Source organism: Penicillium odoratum, assembly GCF_028828045.1.
Source record: "Penicillium odoratum strain IBT 22623 chromosome Unknown utg000005l_segment0_segment0, whole genome shotgun sequence".
NCBI lineage: Eukaryota > Fungi > Ascomycota > Eurotiomycetes > Eurotiales > Aspergillaceae > Penicillium > Penicillium odoratum.
The window spans coordinates 2,054,619-2,071,904 of NW_026643147.1; the positions used below are offsets into that span (position 1 = coordinate 2,054,619).

The 17,286-nt window shown below is 47.9% G+C and overlaps 10 protein-coding genes across 10 annotated transcripts; 4 read left to right on the top strand and 6 right to left on the bottom strand.

The window, feature by feature from the left end:
- Positions 1-125: 125 nt before the first annotated feature.
- On the bottom strand, positions 126-1,123 carry N7520_006315 (RraA family protein; the record flags this gene model as incomplete). The annotated part of the gene is made up of 5 exons (XM_057140249.1): positions 126-293; positions 354-452; positions 515-864; positions 921-996; positions 1,067-1,123. 5 exons carry the CDS (start codon positions 1,121-1,123, stop codon positions 126-128), a joined length of 750 nt encoding a protein of 249 aa, XP_056994255.1.
- A 1,885-nt stretch (positions 1,124-3,008) lies between these two features.
- dbp9 (ATP-dependent DNA/RNA helicase) lies at positions 3,009-5,042 on the top strand (the record flags this gene model as incomplete). The annotated part of the gene is made up of 4 exons (XM_057140250.1): positions 3,009-3,201; positions 3,257-3,333; positions 3,392-3,870; positions 3,929-5,042. 4 exons carry the CDS (start codon positions 3,009-3,011, stop codon positions 5,040-5,042), a joined length of 1,863 nt encoding a protein of 620 aa, XP_056994256.1.
- Positions 5,043-5,292: 250 nt separating this feature from the next.
- N7520_006317 (uncharacterized protein) lies at positions 5,293-6,891 on the bottom strand (the record flags this gene model as incomplete). The annotated part of the gene is made up of 1 exon (XM_057140251.1): positions 5,293-6,891. One exon carries the CDS (start codon positions 6,889-6,891, stop codon positions 5,293-5,295), a length of 1,599 nt encoding a protein of 532 aa, XP_056994257.1.
- A 533-nt stretch (positions 6,892-7,424) lies between these two features.
- N7520_006318 (tafazzin) lies at positions 7,425-8,760 on the bottom strand (the record flags this gene model as incomplete). The annotated part of the gene is made up of 3 exons (XM_057140252.1): positions 7,425-8,238; positions 8,479-8,497; positions 8,562-8,760. The coding sequence occupies 3 exons, from the start codon at positions 8,758-8,760 to the stop codon at positions 7,425-7,427; spliced, it is 1,032 nt and encodes a 343-aa protein (XP_056994258.1).
- A 455-nt stretch (positions 8,761-9,215) lies between these two features.
- N7520_006319 (mitochondrial 54S ribosomal protein mL60) lies at positions 9,216-9,683 on the top strand (the record flags this gene model as incomplete). Its single annotated transcript, XM_057140253.1, has 3 exons — positions 9,216-9,256; positions 9,324-9,553; positions 9,631-9,683. The coding sequence occupies 3 exons, from the start codon at positions 9,216-9,218 to the stop codon at positions 9,681-9,683; spliced, it is 324 nt and encodes a 107-aa protein (XP_056994259.1).
- Positions 9,684-10,117: 434 nt separating this feature from the next.
- N7520_006320 (uncharacterized protein) lies at positions 10,118-12,271 on the bottom strand (the record flags this gene model as incomplete). Its single annotated transcript, XM_057140254.1, has 1 exon — positions 10,118-12,271. One exon carries the CDS (start codon positions 12,269-12,271, stop codon positions 10,118-10,120), a length of 2,154 nt encoding a protein of 717 aa, XP_056994260.1.
- A 247-nt stretch (positions 12,272-12,518) lies between these two features.
- On the bottom strand, positions 12,519-13,409 carry N7520_006321 (shikimate dehydrogenase family protein; the record flags this gene model as incomplete). The annotated part of the gene is made up of 1 exon (XM_057140255.1): positions 12,519-13,409. The coding sequence occupies one exon, from the start codon at positions 13,407-13,409 to the stop codon at positions 12,519-12,521; it is 891 nt and encodes a 296-aa protein (XP_056994261.1).
- Positions 13,410-13,714: 305 nt separating this feature from the next.
- Positions 13,715-14,635, top strand: N7520_006322 (shikimate dehydrogenase family protein; the record flags this gene model as incomplete). The annotated part of the gene is made up of 1 exon (XM_057140256.1): positions 13,715-14,635. The coding sequence occupies one exon, from the start codon at positions 13,715-13,717 to the stop codon at positions 14,633-14,635; it is 921 nt and encodes a 306-aa protein (XP_056994262.1).
- Positions 14,636-15,135: 500 nt separating this feature from the next.
- Positions 15,136-15,889, top strand: N7520_006323 (putative pathogenesis associated protein Pep2; the record flags this gene model as incomplete). Its single annotated transcript, XM_057140257.1, has 2 exons — positions 15,136-15,263; positions 15,316-15,889. 2 exons carry the CDS (start codon positions 15,136-15,138, stop codon positions 15,887-15,889), a joined length of 702 nt encoding a protein of 233 aa, XP_056994263.1.
- A 143-nt stretch (positions 15,890-16,032) lies between these two features.
- Positions 16,033-17,031, bottom strand: N7520_006324 (sugar phosphate isomerase/epimerase family protein; the record flags this gene model as incomplete). The annotated part of the gene is made up of 1 exon (XM_057140258.1): positions 16,033-17,031. The coding sequence occupies one exon, from the start codon at positions 17,029-17,031 to the stop codon at positions 16,033-16,035; it is 999 nt and encodes a 332-aa protein (XP_056994264.1).
- Positions 17,032-17,286: the final 255 nt, after the last annotated feature.

Genomic DNA, 17,286 nt, shown 5'->3' on the forward strand with positions numbered 1-17,286 from the left:
CATCTTCATCTAGCGGGACGTCTGAAGTTCTCTAGTAATATTTTCACGGATCAGTGGGCCCTGCTGTATTTGATCTAGACCTCAATAGTACATACAAAGAGGGCTCTTAGTTGATGCATGAACTATCATCTGAACTTCTTGAAAGCATCCGTGACACTCATTCCTTTTGCCACAGCTTCCTTTGCCTGTTCATCCATACTAATCAAATTTGGCATGGCCTCCAGGACGGCGCTCAGTAAATTGCGTGGAATAGCCACAACTCCTTCCATCGGATCACAGAAGATAATGTCACCCTATATAACAAAATTAGCCTATATGATTCAAGTCGTATCTGTTAAATAATCATGGCTTACCGGTGACACAATAACTCCTCCAATAGAGATAGGCACATTGCGCACAGCAGCTTTAGCTTCAGCACCTGTACCAACAGTTGAAGTGGCACGCGCCCAGATCTAATGATAATTGATTAGTCTCTGATTTCATTCGAGCGAAGTGATATCCTGTCAAATCTCACCGGAAGCTCTGTGTCTTGTAACTCCCTCAAATCTCGGACTCGGCCACCCACAACAGCAGCCTTGATGCCCAAAACCTTCATTCTCGTCGCCATGATACCACCTGTCACAGCACAGTACTGCTCATCCGGCTGTTCGATCACAATAATGGAGCCTGCCTTGGCCGGGTCCGCGTCCTGAAAGTCACCTACGTAGTCTACCCAGTGTCTGCCAGGCGGGAATCCATGTTTCTCAGGATTCTCCTTTGCAATAGCTGGCGGGTCATCGCTTTTATTGAGGAACTTGAATGTAGTTGCTGGGGCGGCGATCTTCCGCGCTGTATCGTTCCTTCCGACTATTGGAGAGAAGGGGGCTGTCCGTTTTGTGAGCAAAATATCAGAATATGTAAGACTGTTGGAGTGCTCTTACTGAGATCGGCTAAGTATCCTGCTCGAGGTGCGCTTCCTTCTGGGACTTTCTGTAGCTTGAGAAGGGCGTCTGATACCTATGCAATAAGTGTTGGAATATGGCTTGAACCAACAGCAACATGATGAAGGTATGACGAAAGGACTCACATCGCAGGCTGTGTAATTTTCGACCAAAGTTGCAAGCTGCTCATTGAGAGAAGTCATTGCGATTGCGATTGCGGGGTGCGGGGCAAGCCGAGGATAAGGTTGAAGGGAGTGATAATTGTATAGCTGCACTCGAGGGCTAGAGATTCCAACAGAAAAATAGAAAGAAAGAATTGAAGCATTCGACCTGAGGATAATATTACTGCCAATCAACTGGGGACATGCTTTTTCCGAATATCGGACTGCGACATCATCGGCCCACCCGAGAATATTCTCATTCGTTCTAAGCCCGAAATTTTCCGGAAGACGAGGTTTTGGTTTAAATGAGCTTTAAGGTGCTTGGAACTAGTAATTTCCTTCGTATTTATGTTAGTAGAGCCGCCATATTCCATATACTCAAGTGCTATACTAGCCATACTTGGAATTTGCGAAACAGTCATGAGCTATTTGCCGGGTAATGACATTGGCCTATTTTACGCTTATTTGGGCCATGGTGTAGAGATTCGAAAATCATCCCCAGAATAAACGATTGAAAGCGCTCCCTCTGATCTGAGGATAGGCTTTTGCTTACGCTTCTAGAATGTTGATTGGCGAGCAAGAACAGCAAGGGGAAAATGTGACATTTTTGTCCGTCCATTGGGTTTGAAACCTGTCGTGTAAGTCTACCCTGCTGAACAGAGATGAATTGCATAGTAACTCATTCTGTAAAATCTAAGTCTCCAGATGATCTTTGTGCGGGTTGATTGCTCAGCTATTAAGATGAAAATCTCAATTTTATTTGAAATCTGCGATTTCATCCTCATATCTCGTGATGGAATCAAGGGTTTCAACGTTCCAAACAAACACAGATACGCCCTTAAAGTTGTTTTAGCGTAGAGAGAAACCCTTGTATTATTGTTGTCTCAAGAGTGGGAAAGGTATTCCGAGGTATTGCCGGTAGAAGTATGTCCGAATTAGGAAAGAGTCAACAACTTGCCCAAGCCACTACGCAGTCAGGTCATACGGATCTCTATATTGCTATTCTATTTGTCTCTCGCTTTTAATTTGTTTCAAACACCAATAAATTGCTATCGATATATGCAGGTCCTCGATAACACCGTTGATATCTTTGACCTTTTACATCCATAGTATAGTTTCATTTGAGGTTGAGTCGGGCTCTTAGCGTGGGTTGTAGATCAATCTCCTCATCTTGACGCCTGGCGCAAGTCTCAGATCCAGGCCTACTTGGTGGAGACTTCATGAATCGCGAGAACTTCTGAGATAGTCTGGCAAGTTTAGTGCTGTTATTGCTTGGAGAGGGGAAGCCTAGAATATCGGAGAAACGTGAATACTACTAAGAATTGGAGCCAAGAAACCTCATTTAGCACTGAAAGACAGTCGTCAATGTATTCTCCTCAACCTCAATCTTAGGAAGACGGCAGGCCGAATGAGGAAGTAAACGTGGTTCTAGGGACAGACGAATTTGGAATATATGGAGGTCCTGCGTGTGAAGCTTCCTGGTAGAAAATCTCTTCTTTGAAGATAAGATCTACCGCTGTCATTGATCCAATGATCTCCAGTAAATAGCGCGGAGACAATCAAAATTGGTGATGAGAATCCAAGACGGTGCATGATATCGTTTGCTTACCAGTGAGAGTTGTGTATTCATCCCAGTTGAAGTATTCTGAATTTAAAGATCAATTACAAGCTCATTAAACAAAAAGTTTCAATGCAAAAGAAATCGTGATTCCTAACCAGTGTATTTTGTAGTAGAGAATCTAGAAATTCTAGAAAAGAGGAAGTGATGTGTTTCGCTTTTGCCGCATTGGGCCACGGCCCGCTGAGTCAGCATTTTAAAATCCTTGACCGCCTGAAAAATCCTGGAAAATCTCACCGCCCGCCGAAATTTCCCAAATCAAGCAAATTGAGGTCTTTCTTCTGGAGCTCAAACAGCATATCCATCAACATGAAGCGCAAACTGGATGCCAACGATGTCCCTTCTCCTGAGACTACAGGAAAAGACGAGCAGGAACTTGATTTCGAAGCCCTTGGGCTGGACCCACGACTGCGCCAGGCCCTGATCAAAGAAAAGTTCTCCAAGCCTACTCTTGTTCAGGCAAAGGCTATTCCGCTAGCCCTTGAAGGAAAGGATATTCTGGGTAAGTTGCCCTTCAATCACCTTCTACAACAGTAATCTCTGCTAACAGAAATTAGCCCGTGCTAAGACTGGTTCCGGCAAAACCGCTGCTTATGTTCTTCCGGTCCTACAAGCCATTCTCCAACAAAAAACTGTCAGTCAAATTGAACCCCCGCGATGAGAAGACCAAGTAACTGATTATATGGAAATAGAATGACCCCTCGTTGAAGGCAACCACTGGTCTCATCCTCGTCCCCACCCGTGAGCTTGCTGAGCAGGTTCAAAAAGTTGTCACCTCCTTCACCAGCTTCTGCGGAAAGGATGTTCGTTCCATCAACCTGACCCAGAAGGTTTCCGACGCGGTTCAACGGACCATGCTCGCCGATTTCCCCGACCTGGTTATTTCTACACCGACCCGGGTTCTCTCGAATGTCAACAACTCAGCCCTTTCGCTTGAGAAACTTACACATCTGGTGATAGATGAAGCCGATTTGGTTCTGTCATATGGATACGACGAGGATATCAATGCTCTTTCTAAGGCTATCCCACGGGGTGTGCAGACCTTCCTCATGAGTGCCACACTTACTTCGGAGGTCGATGCTCTGAAGAGTCTGTTCTGCCGTAGCCCCGTTATCCTGAAGCTTGAGGACAAGGAAGAAAAGGGTGCTGAAGTGAGCCAATTTGTGGTGAAGTGAGTTTAACTACAAATCATCCATTGGCTGTCTATCATACTAATGGAAATGCGACAGGTGTGCCGAAGACGAGAAGTTCCTTCTCACATATGTCATCTTCAAGCTACAGCTAGTTAAAGGGAAGGTCATCATTTTCGTTCACGATGTGGACAGATGCTACCGTGTTAAGCTTTTCCTCGAGCAGTTTGGTATTAAGAGCTGTGTGCTTAACTCAGAACTTCCCATCAACTCTCGACTACACGTCGTCGAGGAGTTCAACAAGGGTATTTACGATATCATCATCGCAGCAGACGACCAGGAGATTATGGGAGTAGCAAAACCAAGCAAGAAGATCCCAGAAGTGATTGAGGAAGATGAGGAAGAAGAAAAGGAGGAGAAGGAAGAGAAGGAGGAAATCGGTTCCAGCGAAGACGAAGAAGAGGAAGAGTCCACAAACAAAAAGGCCCGACCTGAGAAGCGCCGCAAGATGACTGGCAAGGAGAAGGACTACAGTATCTCTCGCGGTATCGATTTCCAGAACGTCGCCTGTGTCCTCAACTTCGACCTCCCATCCACCGCGAAATCTTACACCCACCGCATCGGACGTACCGGCCGTGCTGGTAAGGCCGGTATGGCGCTCTCTTTCGTCATCCCGGCGGAACAGTATGGAAAGCACAAGCCGACCTCAATCAGCAGCTCCAAGAAGGACGAGGCTGTTCTCGCCAAGGTTGTCAAGCGCCAAGGCAAAATGGGCCACGAGGTCCGACCGTACCACTTCGAAATGCAGCAGGTCGACGCCTTCCGCTACCGTATGACCGACGCCCTGCGTGCTGTCACTCGCCTTGCGGTTCAGGAGGCCCGTGCACGCGAGATTCGCCAGGAGCTTATTAAGAGTGAGAAGCTGAAGCGCCATTTCGAGGAGAATCCAGAGGAGCTGCGCCAGCTGCGCCACGATGGTGAGCTGCGAGCTGCTCGGGTGCAGGCGCACTTGAAGCACGTGCCGGAATATTTGATGCCTGCCAAGGGACGCAAGGGTATTTCGAAAGAGAGTGTTGGATATGTTGGCTTCAGGAAGACGAATGAGAATCGTATTCGCAAGGCCAGAGATCGTAATCGCGCGAAGGCGAAGGGCAAGAAGCCCTCTGGCGGAAGGGTTGATCCTTTGAAGACGTTCAACCGGGGTCGGAAATAGATGTTGATAAAAGTTTTGAGGTTGGAAGGATGCTAGGATCCATGCTATGATACCATTGTACAGTTATATGGAACAAAAAAATAAGAATTAGCACAGAAATTTCATTTATTGATTAATTTGTTTCTGCTATTGACCCAGACCATCACCTACGTCAATCCGGCGGGCGATATGCGTTTCATTACATCACGGATCTCGAAATGGGTAGTTGCAGCTATACTAGATCAAAGGCAACCCCGAAGATGCGTCAGTTCTAACCAGGCATACGCATGCCCTTCAGAAGGACTTCCGCCTTTTTCCATTCTTCTTCCCCAGTGTCAGCCTGCGCCAGTTTCCCGCGCATCTTTGCTCGTTTCTTATTGAGACTCCCCAAAACGTATTTAGCTTTGGATATGAGCACAGCATATGTGCGGATGTCCTGCTGATACATATGCAAGTCTGTGATAAGGTGAGCCGGCACTGTTGATCCGGGAGTATGATCCTTCAGCCCATCTGGGACATTCAGGCGCCAGCCAGGTGCGAGGTTAAGCCAGACCACGTTTCGCCAGCTCCCATTCCACTCAGGGCCATCGGGCATATCGGTATCATAAATGTGCGGCCACAGGAGTAGTGGCAACCAGTCAGAGCATCCTTCCATGTCCAACCATTTCAGGCAGTACGTCTTGCGAGAGAGTTGTTTGAGGATATTTGTTGCATGGTATTGTGTGGTCTTAATATCCACGTTGATATCCAAGTAGGATTGCACATGGCGGGTGGTGTAAGGTTTTGGACAGGGCCAGTAAGCGAGAGAGAGGTGGGTGATTTTGGGTAGGTGGGAAAGCAACTTCAAAAGCTCCGACCAGTCAGCTTCAATGGGGGCTGGGTGCGCGAAAGAAAGGTATTTCAGATTATCGAAGCACAGTTGTTGGCTCATAGGGCGAGGAATGTGACTTTGGTCGTATTCTGGTTCAGAAACATCCCAAGAATCCGGAACAAGCTCATCGGATGCATTTTCATATGAATGACCCGCTGAGTGGATATCCCGGAATATCCTGTTGAGCTTCTTGAACGAACACCAACGCCCCAGAGAATTTCCAAGATCTAGTCGATTGCCCATTGCATCCGAATCAGAAATATAAAGAAAGGCGTCGATGTCCACCGAGTCCACCTCATTCTCCCTCAACGGGAAAAGCACAGTGAGTCCATTCGTGGACTCTGCCAATGGCTGTTCTGTCTGGAACTGAGCCAGATAGCTTAATAAGACCGCTTTAACATTACTGGGCAGCTGGGACAAATACAGGCCGTCGTACTGGACATGCCATGCCCAATTTTGGGCCATCGATACCAAAACCGTATGCTTGAGGCTTCCTTTCCTGGGAAAGGCAGCACCGGGGAGCCTTTCCAAGCGGTGAATTTGTTGATTGGTAGGTACAGGATTCTTGAGTCTGTCCGTATTTCGATCCACACTGGTGTTACTCCCAGTAGACCAGCTCATCGGTGCTGGAGGGCCTGGAGCAACACGTAGGCGACGAGCACCGATGGGAGTCCGGCCTGCATTTGGCCGAGGGCGCGGTTGGGAAGGTTCAGGAATCTCCAGAATTTCCCGCAAAGCTGGTGGGACAGATCGTTGCGACGTGAAAGGGCGTGAAGAAGATGAGTGAGTGATATCAGAAGAAACATTTCCTTGTGTGAGTCGTAAATGATTGATTAGGTCGTTGACTGATGATGCGTCGTCCACAGAACGCTGCGGAACCCTGGCGGGTCCCGCGGTACAAAACCGGGCATTATCATTGGCTCTTGATGATTCGAGCGAATGATGTGGTGTATTTTTCGGTTTTGTATATTGCAGCGATGTCCTGTGCTTTTTGGGCATCGAGGACGTGTATATTTAGAAGAATATATAATCGAGTTGATGCCTCGAAGTTAAGAGTTCTTTATGTATTGCCAGTCCCTAATTGACCGCCTTCGTATCTGATTCTAATCCCGCATCTTATCGTTATCGTTTTCGTTATCACCCCCACAACTTGATTAATTCAAGGCGGAAATGGTCCGCCATTGAGTCAACAGCTGGTTAAGTGCAATGTTGATAAGAGGAAATTCACAAGGGCACGAAACCGCGATAGTCACGAGGTGCATGCACACGGGTAACTACTACTTCGGTTATCTCGGATTTTTGATCCAGTCTAGATAACCTTGATATTAGTTAAAATGAACATTTGAATCTAGCCTCCCCCGGATCATACTGGTATGTTAAAAGTTAGTCAAATCTTCGTTATAGCTTATGCCCACCGTAGCAGGTAGTGATTCGTGTAGTCTCATTTCCAGCAATCTCCAAGGATCTTCACGTTAAAAGACTTAAATCTATTGAATTTTGTACACTATTTACATGTGATATACAGTTTTGGATCAGATATCTCTGACCCACGAATCGTCTTTCATGTGCCCTTCTCGCTTCGGGCCTTCCTCAAGCCATGTCTCCACAAGACCCTGCTTGGGGTCCTCATCTGGCAAGCCACGGGATCTTCGTACATCTAATACCAGGTTGCGGATCTTTCGAGTAACCTCCTTGCGTAACTCCACGGCCTCCTTGTTGTTCAACAGCTCGTCACTCAGTACCCCCACAGGCAGGTCTCGAGATTGAGCGTCCATGGCTTCCACCTTGGATTTCAGTTTCTGCCAGCGCGACCTCATATCTCCAAACACAACTTCGGTATCAACTTTTGATCCAAAAGTCACATCGACCTTCTTGCCCGGTCGAGGCAAAAATCGGGGAAATTCTCGACTTTCATGCATAACATCGTCAATTCCCTCAATCCACATCGGTACTACATCCGGACACTCCTTTGCTTCCAGAATCAGCCGTGCGACTCCCCACTTGAAGTAACGCATGGTCTTGCGCGGAGATTGATGGATCTTGCCCTCGGGGAAAATATGGACCCAGGAGTATGAATTGCATGCGTATGCGGAAGGCGCTAGGTGTGCATCTTCACCGTTGGTGGTATATGCGACGGAAAGGTCCGAGAAGGGGTCGACACAAACGTTCTGAAGGTTGAAGTGCTGGCGTTCTGGAGCAGCGCGGTGGTGGTCGACGGGAAAAGGGCCCTTGGACAGTAATCGAATAGCCTGGGTCATCGCCGGTTGACCAAGTCCACCGAATTGCGAATGAGCGGAACGGTGTGTCGGTAAAACTTGTCCCATGGTGAAGAAGAATGACAGTGGTCTGCAGAAAGTCTCCGGTTAGCAGTATATCCCCAGCTAATATCCTGCTCCCCTCACGCACCTTGTCTGAAAACAAATATCGTGACTACCGAAAGACCACCTTTTATTCCAGAATCGAGCTGGTAGTATTCCCCACAACAACGGATCATCCATGCTGTTAGTTGCGACAGGATGTCAGCTGTTATCGCGCGCCGAAATGTAGGGAAGCGCCTCGTCATCAAGGCTATTGAATGAAACGTACACACTGATATGATTCGATACTAACGATGACGGAATAATTAGCAACCGGGCGCACTCAATTCATATAGGGTGGTGAGGAAGTACCTGTGATCAATCCTCTCGTTCTTTGCGATGGATCCCGTCTCGAGTCCAACAACTCCGTGAAGGCCTCGGCACCATGCGCTTCGGCGTTACACAAACCTGACAAAAATGCACGACAGAGTCCAGCCACACCCCACATAGTCATGTTGGACACTGTCCGCCAAGGGAGAGACGGGCAGTCGCCCGTCGCGCCGGAGTCCATATTATTGATTGGAAGGACGCGACTCTAGAGAAAATCCATATACCGGGCCCAAACGGGCGAGGGACACACAGTTCAGTCAAGGAACGCCTTGTCTGACAAATTTAGACAAGTTGGAACAAGGAGGAGAGGAAAGCAGACTGCCAAGTTTTGGCAAAATGCGTTTATCCATTGTGATCACATGACTGAAGCCGGGGTAAGCCGTGGAAGTTTTGCACCGACAACCATACAATTATCATGATTACATTGAATTAAAGGGTACTAGAAGTAAGTCAATCCTTGAAAATCATATCTCATGAAATTTATCTCCTAGATAGAAGAATAGATTGATCTCAAGTGTTGAAAGTAAACGTTGTTACTACAACATAAGTATATGACCGACCGCACGGGCCAATTGCAACTCCGACTTCGAGCACGATTTTCGCCGATTCCACATTTCTCAGCATCACCACATCAACATGTTCAAGCCCACCCAGTCCCTATTCGGAGGTCTTCTCTGGTAAATCACATATCCTATTCATCATGTCTTGCCTTGGAAACTAATATGTTCATTTTCCAACAACTAGGAAGACCCCGTGGCGCCTGTCCTCGCCCCAGAAGGCCCGGCAACGCAAGCGTTTGCGCGCCGTTGACCGTGTCGTCGATACCGTCAGCGCTGCGCTCGCCCGGAATGGTCAGAACACCAAGGCAGTTGAGCGCTGGTATGCGGAGATGCCCCGTGAGGAGGAGATGCTGCCCAAGGACAAGTACACTATCTTCGACAAGAAGGAAAAGACCTACCGGAAGGGTATTCACAGTATGTCCATTCCCGAACTACTTTTTTTGGCACCTTCATGGTAATTGGGCCATGTTAACTGTTTTACCTTCTTACAGAGCTCCCCAAGTGGACTCGTGTCAGCCAGCGTGTGAACCCTCCTGGATTCTAGATTATCATCGGTCCTATCTTCCCTAACTCTTCGACGGACACACCCTCTACGGCTCGCCAATACGGGAACTCGAGTCAGATCTGTATTATACACCCGACGCTCCGCCGCTACTACTGCATTCAATGGCTGGTCTGGGCTCAAATCACATTGGAAGGATTTCCGGAGTTTTTGGCAATTGCGAAAACGCGGCCGCTCTGACAGAGGATGCCGGCATTTATACATGTTCTATTACCCAGCGCTTAGATCAATTTTATTCACAATTCAATAATCTTTCAGAAGATGATGTCACTTCAGCATTCGACACTCGGAAGACTTCTATGGATAGGGAAAATGACTGTGGTAGGTAACGATATCAGACATGAAGAGATCGCATAGCAGATCTCCATTTACACCAAGAACAAAAGAGACGCGCTTGGTGAACACTAAACCCACTATTAAGTCGCTGGTGGGTTTTCCTCAACTCCCCGGTTAATCACCTTCAACGATGCACGTTGACAATATCTGTTGACATTTGTGGCGAGCTCTTTCACTCGATTCCGATTAACCCGGCCCTCAAATAGTGCTTTCCGAAGGCGAAATCCACGCCGGACTCTCTGCCAGTCTTCAAGCTGTTCTTGCCATCCTGCGACTCCCTCATACCATGCGTTCTTTTGCTTGGTCGACATCTCGAATCCCTGGGGTGGCTTGGGCAGGATCCAGCATGCGGGGTCGATATGCCCATCCGGTGGCTCCTCAACAGAATCCTCATACAGGTCCACTTGGCGAACGGCATCCCGAATTCCAGAAGCCCTTCTCCGTTGATTGATCGCGGCGCGCCAGCAGTCGATTCGTGGCATATGGGCTCTTTTACGCATAATGTCAGGGTACTTCGGCCTGGAGGGCAAGTCTGGCTCCGGGTAGGGGACATTGTAGCGCGGGTCGCCCCTGTGCCTGCGTGCGTCGGTGGAGACTCTTGAGACGGGGTCAATAACTATCCAAGTCTCCCGATTCAACCAGTGATTTGCAAGCAAAGTGAATTGGTACGGCTTCTGACCAGGCGTCGTTTCGTTGAACATCCATATTAGTTTTCGATCCAGCTTATCGATGAGCCGCAGCTCCCAGTCACTCAGCTCGTCAGAAGCCAAGCTGTCTTCCAAAGCTAAGTACTGCGAGGGCCGATGGCCTGGGTGTTTTGCGTGAGGGCTTTCTCGGCCCTGCCAGATGTCCAAGACCGTGCGCCTATCAGAAGCAGCCCGTGGCTCATGCATGGAGTGACACATATTTGCTGGGTCCCGCGGTGCCTCGAGTGTTGGGTTAAGCCGCGACGGCTCAGTATAGAACAGGGGCTTTCTCCTATTGGCAAGCTTATCAGGTGAAACCAAAATCCCCTTCCTTGCAAAGCTCGACTGTAAGGCTAGCGATAATTTCCCGCTCGGATGTTTCACGCACTGGCTGCGCTGGCTGCTTTTCTTCATACGCTTCCCTGAGATGCTATCGGAGATACCTTGCTCTGAGATCATATCAGCCAGCATTTCAGTGATGGGAGTTCCAGGAGGGCCGGATGAAGCTCGCAGATCGTGCAACACGGATTTTGCGGCTTTGACCTGCATTTTTGCGGCCCATATTCGACGCCTCCTAGCGTAAACACAGCGTGAAGGATGTTTTGAGGCTTCGGCCTCTCTGAGCACAACTGGTAGAGGCTCGGTTATTCTAAAGCAGTCGGGACCATCGGACTGTCCCAAAAATGAGGGACATTCATTTCGACTGGAATATCTTCGCTGAGACATTTTCCGCCTAGCAACAAAAGTGTCTTTCAAGATGGAGCATCCTGCACCGTCAAGTGATGCAGTTGATGAGCGGATATCATTCCTTGCATCATACCAAACAATACCCTCCAATCGTTCTTGGGATGTACAGGCGTTGAACCTTGAATGTCCATGTCTGTGTGCTTTTGGTGGTGCTAATAGCACGCTGTGCTCATTTTTATCGAATATCTTCCATGAATTTTGTGGCAGTGGATTGAAATTCTCCTCGACTGGATTCGTCACTGTCTCTGCCAACAGAACTTGATCAGGTTCCAAGGTTTCAAGTAAAACTCCATGACACTCTGCTCGCGGGCCCGGATTCCAGATTGCATCTGCTGGGGGTGATTCATAGCTCATCAGGAACTTGGGCAGCCATCCCATTCGTCGTTGAGCTCTGCGTCGAGCCTGAAGCGCCTCTTGGCCAGGGTCCCACCATATCCACTGATAATCTGTTCTCGGGGATTCCCAAGCCGTGTGCTCTCGAAGTCTGGCGAACAATTTGCGGAAGAACAATTTGTTCTTTTTGTGGGTTTCAAGGGTGACCCATCCATACCATGTTTTTGCAAATCGAGTCTGAGGTGATCTCCCCTCTGCCTGCACCCTGTATTCAGTAAACGAGCGAATGAAATCTCCGGTCTTCCAAATCAGAACAGAAAGAATAAATATCCCCACAGTTCCCGCGAACAGCTCCACAAATACTATGGGATCAATGCGGGCGGGCGTTTCGATTGGTTTGGTGTATGGTCCTTTGTGGAGGCGAGGAGGAGCAAGTGAGTGGCTCTGTCGAATCGATATGGGCGCCATCTGCTGAGCGCATGGTCCATTCAAAGACAGATAATGATTTTGAACATGGTCCCAGAAGAGAACCAGTACATTGGAATGGGTTGAAACGTTCCTGTCACAGTTTTCGGAAGGGAAAGCACCCTCCATAATTCCTACCTTCTGCGAACACGAGAGCATGGAATTTGACTCAAGGAGGAAGAGGTCACAACGCGATAGAAATAGTCTAGTATTTTCTATTTCACTAAGCCCTCTAGATACTAACTGTTCTCTATAGCATTCCGCCCTTTTCCTTCCTTGCCTTCTCTCGCTCATGCTGAGCAACGGCTTCCGCCATCGTTTTCTTGGGCGCCTCAAGACCTGTCCAAAGTTCGAATTGGTCATACGCTTGAGCAAGAAGTACCTCAACTCCCGTAACAGTTTCCCAGCCCTCATGCTTTTGCGCCGCATCCAGAAGGGGTGTCTGCCGAGGCTTGTAGGCCATCTCAATGCAAAGTCCCCGAGCACCAAAGATTGAGGAGAATTGAGATTCAGTGGTAACGCCCGCTGGAATAGTTCCAATGATCACATCTGGCATGCGAGGTAGCTCTTGCAAGTTTGGAAGGATGGTGATGTCAAACACAGATTCGAAGTCCTTTTTCACTTGCTCCGCCCTGGACATCGTTCGATTGACGACGTAAATTTGCTGAATTCCTGATTTATACAGGGCGTATAATGCAGCTCTGGATGCACCTCCAGCTCCGATGACTAGTCCAACTTTTGGCTGTTGATTGGTCTTGGTCGAATACTCAGTGATGATGGTGTGCAGTCCAGACCAATCAGTATTTTCACCGGTGACTGTGCGACTGTCACCACTCCCCTTGATCACGAGGGTATTGATAGCCCCAATCAGCCGGGCTGTATCGGTCTGATCGGTACAGTACTTGTGGACTTCCAACTTGTGTGGCATAGTCACACTTCCACCACCGAATTGTTTGTCCATAATCAACTCCGCAGCTCCATCGATGTTCGGTGATTCGCGGATATCGTAAGTATGAGGAAGATCATAATGTTTGAAGCCGGCATTGTGAATGGTTGGTGAAATGCTGAATGATATTCCACTGCCGAAGATGTGGAATTTCAATGGCGAGACGACGTCGGTTGGAATATTTTGCTGCACCATTATTGATGAAGAAATGAAGATTGAGCAGGAAATAAATTCAAAGCGAATCCAAAATTTATGAAAATACACTTGCGAGATAATGTTGATATGAACATGATCTAAATGAGAGTTTCTCGGTTATGAGTTTAGCCTTGGTTCATGGCCCTTCGCGGCATCCGAAGCAAATCGTATCGGATATGACCAACTCCGTCTATCAATCCCATCTTCACTTTATTAGCAAGCTAGTTCTGTCTATTTGATGAGAAGCAGAAGCATCAATAGCCTCAACCGTCTTTACCTTGCTCAAAATCCACGGTATTGCAACCATGTCGCAACAACAAGAGATGACCCTGCACCTTGTTGGAGTTGGTGTCACACATTCAATTGCACCAAAAATGCACAATTATATTGCGAAATCTCTCGGTCTCCCATGGATATTCTATGCGACTGAGTGCCCGACAGTAGAGGAACTGCTCAGTCTGGCCAATAATCCTACCACTGCCGGTCTTGTTGTCACAATGCCCTACAAAAACTCCATCCTGGAGCATCTCTCTGAACGGGATGAACTAGCAACCATTATCGGCGCATGCAACAATGTCTACTACAAGGATGGAAATCCTAGACGACTCTGTGGTACCAACACCGACTGGCGAGGCGTCAAAGGCTGCCTCCTTGAGAAAGGCTCGGAGCAAGAAAGACCTTCTGCATCGACCCCGGCATCTGCCTTGATTGTTGGCGCTGGTGGTGCAAGTCGTGCAGCTGTCTACGCTCTTACAGAGCACCTCCACTGTCCGACAATTTACGTGTTGAACCGTGATGACGAAGAGGTGGTGAAACTCATCCGGGATTCAAAGAAGCTCCCAATCATTCCCAACATCATCCATGTCAAAACTCTGGAGCAAGCAGAGAAGCTATCGAGCCCTTACTACATTGTCGGCACTGTGCCTGATTTTGAAGCTAAATCACCGTCTGAGCTTGCAGTTGCTTCTATGTTGAAGCATTTCCTCTCACGACCGGAGAAAGGGGTTGTGCATGATATGTGCTTCAAACCGAGAAGAACCCGAATGATCAAGTTGGCAGAGCAGCTTGGATGGCCTTGCGTCGAAGGAACACATGTTATCGGATATCAGATTGAAGAACAGTGGCGCTTGTGGGCTGGGGAGGAACTTTGCAAGAAATTAGATCGCGAGGGAGCATGGAATGTTCTTCTAAAGGCTGCGGAGGAAAGCAAGGGTATCAACTTCTAGAAACTCCAAATGTTGAATAGCAACAGAAATACAATAGTTACATATATACTACTGAGATCATTCAAACTTCAAATAGCTATCATAAAGTTCTCCAATCCAGAGATATTCCAAGTTGTGGACTTAAAATCTATGTAGAATACAAGGACCTGCGAAGCCGACGCAGAAAATGACAGCAAGAGCGGTAAACAGTACTTACTCGATGCGTCCCCAGCAAAGGTTCCCTATCGCCATCCTGAACTTTCTTGCCATTCAGAACGACGAATCACTAGGGACGCTGTATATCATGTCATAGATTAGGTAATATGAAATGAGGGGTGGCGATACAACATGTCTCATCGGTAGTGACCTTTACCGATGGCGAATAATCCGATTATCGGACTGGTAACCCCCGCTGAAATTGGAGTATATAGACTGCTGCCAGCGTTTCTTGTCAACAATTGAGGGAGAAAAGCCTTGAAACAACATTGAAGTCTTAAGTGATTCCCACAAACAAAAACAAAATGGTCGATCTACACTCTCTACCTGCCGGCACTTGGCCCGAAAATGCCATCCGCAACAATGGCCCGGATAATCTAGTTCTCGAGCGCGCTAAGCTGCGTGAACTCGCAGAAGGGTGGCCATGCTACCGGTATGTAACTCACTTCCGTTATGTTATTCACCTTTCTAATCAAATCATCCAGTGATGCCTGCGAATGGGAGAATTTCGAGACAATCTTCCATGAAGACGCGCATGTTTACACCACCTGGTCTGGTCGCGTTCACTATAAGGACTTCATGGCAGCCTCAAAAGCCGGCATGGACAAGGGTGCCTTCATCATGCACCGCTGCCATGGAGTGACAACTGACATCACACCTGATGGAACTCGTGCTATTACCAAAATGAAGGCGACCATCACTCAGCGTTTCACCATTGACGGGTGCGAAGTCGACGCCGAAGCTGACTGCCGGTTCTGGTTCTGCTTTGAGAAGGTAGATGGACGTTGGGGTGCTCGTTTTGTTCGTCACTGGTATGAGAAGGATAAGCTGCTTCCTGTCAACCCGAACAAGATTCCACAAGTGAACGAAGAGAAGCTTAACTCTTACCCGGAAGGGTATAAGTGTCTGGCGTATTGCCAGGAGCTCACTATGGGTGTGACTGTGTTGAAGGATATGCCAGGACATAGACGCCATGTTGGAACTGCATGTGGGGACAAGCACGATCTCTTGTATAAATTGTCTAAGGATTGGCTGGATGGAAAGAGCATTGATGTATAAATTGAAATTTATTTATGTCAAGATGACTTAAGATGTTCAAATGTCCACTTGACTTTAGATATTAGCAAAAAGTTCAAAAATAGGCCATGCAATGGACTTCAAATTTTTAGAATTGAACACATTGCTGAATGCTATTTACATGGCTAATTCAAATTTAATCTCTCTGCTAATTTCTTCCACGCCGCAATACCCCTTGTCGCATGCTCGTCAGGGACATGCTTGCCTTCTTCAGACATGGTTCTGGAGAATAGCTCCATGGATACAGGACCTTTGTAACCCAAGCCATGAATGATTGCCTTGGCCACATCCTCCACTGGCATGTAAGCTCCACGATCCTCTTCGTACATGAAAGTCCTCGCGTTTCGCGACCAGCTCATCCGCGCCGGTTGACCATCCACATGGAACGGATGACCAGCAACGAGGGGCGATTCCATGCGCTCCGCATCAACAACCTGAATATAGAAAACCTTTGCAAGATCGACCTCCTTAACTAGTTTCTCCATCGACGCCTTGAGATCTGCATCTGCATTGGGTGTCTTGCCTGTCGGCGAAGCCGGATCCGCCCACACCCGGCCAGCGATGTTGAAAGTATCGAGACACATTCCAAAGTTAGACCGATCAACACGCTTGACCACATCCCACAATTTTTCCCAGGTATCGACATAGGTACTCCAGCAGAGATTCTCATATGCGAAGCGCACTGGGGGGTCCACCGCGGCACCCATGTCTGCCACTTCGCGCAGGTCGGCGGCGATGATATCGAAGTCACCCGTCAACTGCTCCGCGGGTAGGAAGTTGGCAGGGATTTGAATTGTATCAGTGTCGAGGGCTTTGGCAATCTTCAGCCAGAGTTTCATCTTTTCGATCAACTTCGCATGTTGATCCCTGTCCTTGAGACCTTCGTAGAACAGGAAGGGCTGGAGGCCGATGATTTCTAGACCCCGGCTTTGACACGCAGATTTGACGTATTCTGCGGCTTCCAGGATATTTTCGGATGTCGGTATGTCATTTCCTGATAACTTGCGGGCGGCATATTCCAAGTCTTCATAGAAGATCTCCATGCCTTTGAACCCCGCTTTGGCGGCTTGATCGAACTTGTAGTCGAGGTCGTGCAACCAAGCACGCCCGAGGGACACACTCATGATGGCAGGTTGGTAAGACATCTTGTATTGAAAATTGTGGTATTATTTACTTTAGCATATGTTCAACAATGTATAGTAGGAATTAGATGCCTTTAAACAGGACGTTCAACCTCATAGCCTCGGCTAGGGTAAAGCTTTTACCCCATCGGTCATGATCATTTCCGAACACTGACACTCCAATGACGCCTTTCAAAGCTAGTTTATAATGATATGATTATTAACTTTACAAGACGCATTAACGAATCTGTTGCTGAT